Source organism: Triturus cristatus, chromosome 7 (genome assembly GCF_964204655.1).
Source record: "Triturus cristatus chromosome 7, aTriCri1.1, whole genome shotgun sequence".
Classification (NCBI taxonomy): Eukaryota; Metazoa; Chordata; class Amphibia; order Caudata; family Salamandridae; genus Triturus; species Triturus cristatus.
The window spans coordinates 137,518,504-137,526,552 of record NC_140590.1 but is presented as its reverse complement, the minus strand read 5'-3'; the positions used below and the strand labels follow the sequence as shown (position 1 = coordinate 137,526,552).

At 49.5% G+C, this 8,049-nt stretch overlaps 1 protein-coding gene across 1 annotated transcript in view; it reads left to right on the top strand.

The window, feature by feature from the left end:
* Positions 1-6,050: 6,050 nt before the first annotated feature.
* Positions 6,051-8,049, top strand: part of LOC146809040 (uncharacterized) — a 91,978-nt gene continuing 89,979 nt past the window's right edge. The window contains exon 1 of the mRNA XM_085615848.1: positions 6,051-6,168. Within this exon, the coding sequence (XP_085471974.1) occupies positions 6,134-6,168 (35 nt within the window). The 5' untranslated portion in view covers positions 6,051-6,133. The remainder of the gene's footprint in view (positions 6,169-8,049) is intronic.

Here is an 8,049-nt window from a genome sequence, read left to right as displayed (position 1 = left end):
ACGTGCGTCTAGCCGCAGCTCCACCGAGCCGCTTAGCGAACTTCAACGCCTCCTTTGCCTCGGTGAAGTAGTGAGTTGTGCCTTCATATGTCACCTTCAGCTTGGCTGGATATAACAGTGCATATGGGATGGTAGCCTGTAGGAGCAGCTTTTTGGCGGGCAGAAATTCTTTCCGGGCAGCCTGCACCAGAGGAGTGAAATCCGGGTAGAAGGAGATGTGGTTACCTTTATGTTCGATTTTCCCCTTTTCACGTGCAAGGCGTAAGATAAGGTCTCTGTCTTGAAAGTTCAGGATCTTAGCCAGGATCGGGCGCGGCGCCGCCCCCACTGGCGGCTTCTTCCCCAGCGACCGGTGTGCCCTCTCGACCGCGAACATCGGGGAAAGCGCCGGATCAAATAGCTCGTGGATCAGCTCCGACACATAGAGCTCCATCTTGCCCATGCTCGTCGTCTCCGGGATGCCAGTGATGCGAATGTTGGATCTGCGGGACCTGGCCTCTAAATCGTCAGTCTTGGCCCTGAGGAATGCCAGTTCCTTATCCACAAACGTGAGGTGTTGTTTGGTCTCCTGTCTGAACTCACAGCATTCAGTGCGTTCGTTTTCCAGGCTGTCAAGCCGTGATTCGTGCGAGTCCACCTGTTGCTTGACTGATTCCAGCTGTGAGGCCATAGCGTCCAGTTTTGCATCAATACTCTTCAGGCTCGACCTCACCTCAAGCATCAGCGCGCGGTATTCACCTTCAGGCCCCGACCCCTGCGAGGAAGATTCCGCCGCCTCTTGGTCCACCGCCTGCTGCTTGGCCTGGCGTTTGTGTTCAAATGTGAGCCGGGACTGTTTCGCCTCGTTTTTCCCTCCCATGGCGACTGGCCTGTCACAGTCCCCTGCAAGGAGGTGTCCGCTGGGGCAGTCCGGTATGGCAGCGTTTCCCGGTCAGCGCCTCTCGCGCCGGGGTCCACCTTCGGGGTGCAGCCTCCCTGCCTCCTCTGCACACCTATGGCCTCAGATCGGTTGGAGCACAGCGAGTAAGCACGCCCGCCAGCCAGGTCCCGTCTGCCCCCTTTTCGCCGTGCAGCGCGGGTGTGGTGTGATGGGCCCCGTGCAGTCCAGCTGTCGCTCACCTGTGGCGCCGCATATAGTCACTCTGCCGTCCCCTCCGCTTCCGCAGGTGTCCACAGGAGCTCGACCGTCCCGGCCCAGCCGCCCTCAGCGCGATCAGGCCGCGTCCTCAAGCCGCCAGTCTCCAGGCCCAGCACAGGAACGATGCAGTAGGTAAAGGCTGCCCAGCGGCCCCTCGCGGTTCCAATCGCCCCCGGGCCGCTCTCAGCAGAGCCAGCGACAGCCTGTTGCGTGTGTCCAGCAGTCGCCACACCGCCAGCCCCATCCGCAGGCTATCCAGCACAGGCCGTCGCCCACCTCCTCAGCAGGTGTGTAGGGACGCGGGCCAAGCTATCGACAAGTGACCACCAGGCGCCGCTCAGGTCAGTCTCTCGGCTGCCTCCTCCGGTGTTCACAAGATGGCGCCCGCGCCGCCCGGGTAATCTCCTTCCACGGCCGGGCGCAGGCCGGCCCGGCAGCGCTCCACACAGCGCGGCAGACGGGGCACAGCGGCCGGGACCCCAGATGGTTCCGCTCCCGCGGCGACGGACTCCTCTCTTCCACTCTCTCCCGGTCCGTGGGAGCAGCCGGCCGCTTCACCCCAAGCCCGCACAGCCCCGGCCTCGCGCAGCCGCAGCCAGCCGTCTCCAACCTTCTCAGCAGCGGGCTCTCGCCAGAGGATCCATGCGGGCGGGGAAGACAGGGGCACAGCTCGGCTCCGCGGCCTCCAGCTGCCCTCAGACGATCGACGGCAGCGCTGCTCGATGTGCGACACCCTCCGGTTCAGAATACGGGACTTTGCATGTATTTGGGTAGGATTATTTCAGGATTTAATAGTGCAGCCGGCGGAGCTCGCTCACAGAGCGGCCATTTCGCTGCCCGGTTGGCCACGCCCCCATTGTAACTGATCCTTATTCTGGGATGCAGGTAATTCCTTAATGGCCTTTACCAAGCTTTCTTTTGGTTTCACTCTTTTTGCTGATAACCTATGACCTAGGTAATCCACACTGGTCACACTAATTTGGCACATACTCGCTTTCAACGTGTACCCTTTATCCTTCAATATAGCTACAACCAACGGCAAAGGCTTGTCATGTTCCACCTCATCTGTCCCAAAAAACAATATATCATCCTGGAAGCATTTCACCTTGTCAACACACTTCAACATGGACTCGATCCCATGTTGAAACATGGACAAGGCGGAAGCTAACCTGAAGGACATGCACATGAACCTAAACTCCTCATTGGGTGTGACAAAGGATGTCAAATGACGTGTGACCCTGTGCAACACAATATGACGGTATGCGGAGGACATATTGGGCGCAGTGAAAACTTTTGCCCTTTTTAAGCATGATCAGAATTTAGTTGATACTGGGTAGACAATGTCTATTGACCCATATCCTTTCATTAAGGTTTCCCAGGTTCATACGCATCCCGAGGTACCATTAGGCTTCCTGGCCAAAACCACTGGAGATAGCCATTCCGAGCTCTCTATGGGTTCTATTATGTTCTGTTGACATACCTCTCTAGTTCTTCTCTCACGTCCTCCCTCATGGCAATGGGGACATGCCTTGCCTTGTGAACAACGGGTTCCACTTCTAATTTTAATTGAATCTGATGGGTGAAATCTTTAATTTTAACCAATCTGTAGGAGGCTGGCTTAGTATATAGTGCATACTTATTTAAGTGAAGCACCATGCACTAATCCAGACAACACTTATAGTGTTTTTAGTGGTCTTAGACAACCATAGAAAACCCTCTAAGGGGGAGCAGTGGAAAGCAGCCTTCAGGCTTAGTCCAGGAGTGTAAAGCAGCTTGTTTTACCAGTACTAATCATAAAGTGTAGGTTAAGTGAAAAAGAACCACACAGTGTAGTTATAAAAATATGTATTTATTATAAACGCTCACTAACACATTGAAACATCTCCTCCCCAGAGATACAATCACAATACACACAATACTTCAGTAATAGAACATGTAAGAAGCACAAATACACAGTGGTCTCCGGGGGGGGACCAAACCATATATTAATAAAGTTGAATGCGAACCACGACCTAAGTCAAGACTGGACCCAGAAGATGTAGAAGACCCGAGGAACCACCCAAGGTAAGTACCCAGGAACCCCACGGAGGCCGTGTAGCAGAGTGGAAACACAACTGCGTACTCAATACAAGACAATGGGGAAGTTGCGGTTGCAGTTTTTAAGAAGAAGGATCCTTCCCAGAGGACCCTGAAGAAACCCAGTGGAAGATGGAAGGTTGGAGAGTCACCCTACCCGTGAATACCCCGGAAACCAGGATACCTACACCAGGAAAGCCGGATGCATAGGTGCGAAGTGACATCGGAAACCGTCGTAGACCACAATGGAGTACTTCAGTAATGATGCCACTGGCGAAGAAGGTGAAAGAGTCTGGTGGAATCCAAGCATGGATTCAGGAAGAGAAGTATCTGCAAGCAGAGAAGATAGAGTCTATGCCACTCCGGAGTGACCAGGAGGCACGGGAGACGAATGCCCACCGCTGTTGGAAGATGCAGGAGAGTTGACAGTGACCTTGGCACTGTAGCTGTGCAAACCAGGCGACACTGTGGAAGACCAGGAGCCATTCACAAGCTGTCCTACGTCAGCTGTCAAGAGCCAGGGGGTCGATGTCCGGCGGGAGCACCAACAAGCCATGACAGCGGCAACAAACGTGGCAGACGAAAAAAGGTGCAGTGTCTGGACCAGCAAGGTCCAAGGAGCTTACCAGGAGCAGGTAAGCCTAACTGCTTGTGCTACGTTACCACAGGGTTGAGCAGGGGTTATCAAAGGGTGTAGCCCGCTTACTCTGACTTAGGAAGAAGGGTCCCTACTTGGACAGTGGCCAGCCATTGCCAACTAGAGACCCCCATCTCTAACATTTATATAATGCTATCTGCCTTAATTTTTTATGGAATTGTAACAATGCTCACTATATTGAGTTTATGCATATTGCTGCTAGTATTGGCTTGTGTCCTGCATTATAGAGCACGTTAGCTAAAATAAACATTTTAAACTATACTGTGTCTCTGATTACTCATGTTGTGGACAAGTATGGGTGAGTTGGAGAAAGAGTGTTCTTGCTCCCGCGATTACTGAGAGTCGGAGTTACATGTTCTAGTACGGAGAACGAATGAGACACTATAGGTAGTCGGATAGGGGTTCCGGGCACTAAGGTGGGTTGTTGGTACACCACTATACACCGAGGTCCTGGTTTCCTGCGCGTAGTTCTGTATATGTACAGAATCCCTGCAACAAGATAGAACCACAACAAATGTAAATGCTCAGTCTATGGCCGCTAAATCTCTGATGTAGTTCCAAGACCTCTTAAAACTGGTGGATATTTGGAAATTAATGCATCTTGACCAATCTGAATTCACATTCCACTCAGCGGTACCCCAGGCCTCATTTAGATTGGAAATAGTACTTAGAACCAGGGACATGTTCAATAGTGCAGACAAGGTCAATATACCATCTAGTACCCTATTGGACAATTCACCTGCCCTGGTTCTTTTGACGCTACATCAGGGGTTTGACCCTGCCAGACTTTGATGGTTTTGTGGCACTGCGTTGTTTGACCCTGTGTTTCTCACAGAGATCGAAGAGCATATTCAGCTTAAATCTGATGCACATTTGGCCCCAAAGAAACTGGAGAGTGATGGAGCAAATTGTTAAGGTGTATAATAGGATAATTAGTACAACTAAAGTTAATGTGATTCTCCCCGAGTCATACAAACTATTAAAGTGGGTAGAGGAACAAAAGGCTTAATGTTAAATTCTATTAGAAGAATAAGGTTCTTTCCTGAAGAACTCTGCAAGGCGTTTGCACACATTGCAAAGAAGGACTGTTATAGATGAACCACCCAAGAGGAAAACAATGCGATGCAAAGGTCATATTGGTGGATGATGAAACATCCCCTGTTAGACGGAATCAGGCATCAGCTGATGTGGGCTCTGGTGAGAGAGGGCCAAAGAAGGTGCAAAACAACCCTACACTGGGAGTCATCTGGTCAGGGTGGGCAGACATTTAACTGCACCGGCCACAGGCTTTCTCATCAGAGCTTTGGGCACTGGCACACTTTTTATTACGAAATAAGTACTATAAACATAGTATTCATACGCACTCCTCACCGTCATACACCATTTCTAGGCACACTGTTTATACTCACACACAAATCATTCATACACACTTTTCAAAGCCGTACACTATTTCTATGCACAATGTTAACACGAACACACCATTCATGCACACTTTTCAAAGCCGTACACCATTTCTGGGCACACTGTTACACACACATACCATTAGCACACACATTCTTCACAGCTGCAGACCATTTCAAGGCACTCTTCACACATATACCATTCCCGCACCCACTATTCAGCCATACACGTTTCCTAGGCACAGATATATAACGTACTCAATGTTCATTCATATACCCTTTTTAGGCACAATGCGGGGACACACACCCAATTTCCCGACCTTTCAGGCAGATTCTCGGATCTGCATAGATTGTCAGGAGGCATCGAACAGACACAAAATACAAAAATATTTAGAGAACTAAAAAGCGGAAAATTAGAAAAACTTGCAAATGAACTGCAAGATAACATCACGCAGATTAAGATTCACTTTCACCAAAATGACTCCGCTGAGTTTCAGTTTATTAAAAAAAAGATCCATCGCCTTCTCTAACCGAAATCAGCTTAACACATTTTGATACAGCTTGAGAGTTAATTTTTTAATTCCCAAAAGTTGGGCAACTTTGTGCTAGTGCTAGTGACAGAACCAAGTCGTAATTCAGCATCAAACCTGACCAAAATCGACAGCACCACGTGCCTCTCTACAAAACGAAACGTCCGCGGAAGGATATTACGTACAGCTCGACGATCCTTACACGTGCGCCGCTCCCCCAGCACGTGCTGCGCGCGCGAAGGGCCTGGGCGAGGTGAACTTCGAAGGTGAGAGGCACGTGGAAGCAGTGAGGAGAAATTACCGAGCAGCAAAAATAGACAGCGGTGGTGCCATGGAGCGTATCGGGACGGAAGACTACAGAGAAGGGTGAGACGCGCAAAGAAAAGAACTCACAAAAATGCCGCGCATTAATTTTTTTATTTATAGCGTCGACTAATTCCGCTATTAACCCGCGAGGCGCATGTTCCGCAAAGAGAAGCGCTAATTGACCGGCAGTCTTAGTGCTAAGAAGAGAGCGCCACGTGCTTAGGGGAACTATGAATGAACTGTCATTGAGCTCTCGGGTCAATCCACCAGGGAGGACGTGGGAAACTTAAAAGCAGTTTAGGATGAAACGAAATATTAATTTCTGCACACGTGAGAACAAAGCTGCAATGAGAAACGAACCGCCTTCCTCGAAATATTTTGACTCGATTTTTTTCAGGATAATGGACAACTGACGAAGTTTAACAAAGAAATGGCAAATTCAAAGAGTATACAACTATTGTTCAGTTCTGGGTATTGGTATCAGGTCTTTACATGGTCCTGATAATGAAGCGTATCGATTTCCTGTATTTTTGAATACTCAAAGACACCGTCTTTCACCCGCAGTGGGGTTTTTTGTGTGCCTAAAACAGGCTTTTTCCTCTCCTTTAGTGACAGTTCCGGTAGTTGCGCCCGCAGCGTCAGCTCTTTGATGAACCTTGGCTGATATATACATATATCATATGTACTATTAGTTTACCAGTATTAAATCGGCCCGCCCCGTAGGCTTCGAGCCGCGCAGCCGCAGCCTGGAGTAGTTTGCTCTCCGTTGCCCCGCGTGCACCTGTTTTGCTTCCATATTTGAACCTTTGATTTGCCCTCCTTCGTTTTTACATAATCGATGCTTCCATCGTCCCAGAATTTGTCGAATGATTTTCTTTCCATTATCGGGGCGTTGATGTGCCTTTCAGTATGGTTTCATTAATTTGTATTTTAGTGCCAGAGATTTCTCGTCGTGTTTACTTAGTTCCAGTGTGAGTAAATTCATTTGCCTCTTGCGTCAGTCCTTCTTTAACTCATTGCAGTATCGGTTCCTTGGTGTGCTCCATTATCAGGAAACTAGGCGTCTGTGACCCCATTCCCTTACTAGTTTCATCCCCCACCCTTCCGCTCAGACCTGGTCATGCTCCGCCTGCAGGTTCCCTTACCTCACGACTTGCACTGCGAGGAATGTCCTGGCTGTGCCCAGATTAGGGGGGTTAAGGGCTCGTGAAGAGCTGGCAGGTTCGAGAACTTGGGTGCCTGCGCGCATAGGGCGTGGCCCGGCCGTTCAGAGGGGGGTGCATGTGAAGTGTGTGTGCACGGCAGGGTCAGTGAGATGCACAGGCGGGTAGAGAGGTGGGCGAGCCAACAGATTACCAGGACGAGCCAGAGGTCTGGCTCTTAGAGCCCGCGCACGAGCTGAGCCCTACATTTTGCTTGCCGCGTAAACGTGCAACAAGTATCACACACCATGAAGTGAAATCGCAGTTCGAAAAAGTGTATTTCTTTCACGTGGAAACTTTGATATTAATACTTCCATTATAAATAACACTGCACTGAGAAGTGATACTTTTTTTCGCGACCCCCACTCTGGCGAAAGTGATGTTAATGAACTAAGAGGAAAGCCAGTTGTCACGTGAACCCTGCGTGGCCCAAATTCTTGTGGATAAAGCAACATTATAGTCATCAAACACTATGCTTTTCTACAACTGGTATTCGGAACACGGGTATTTGAAGGTGCTTTCCTTTCCCATATTGAAGAAAAAAGGAGGATTGGTAGAAGTAAAATCTTTGCCTAGTATCCCCCGATTCGCTTTAGCAGGGGAGCCGCAATGAATTCAGGTTTTCTTGTTCACTTTGCAAAAATCAGCTACACATTATGTATCTATGTGTTTCTCCTTTTTACCGGCAAGGTTAATGCTTTGGTTTTGACTCGTGCATGAGGGTAGAACAGCGAGGGTG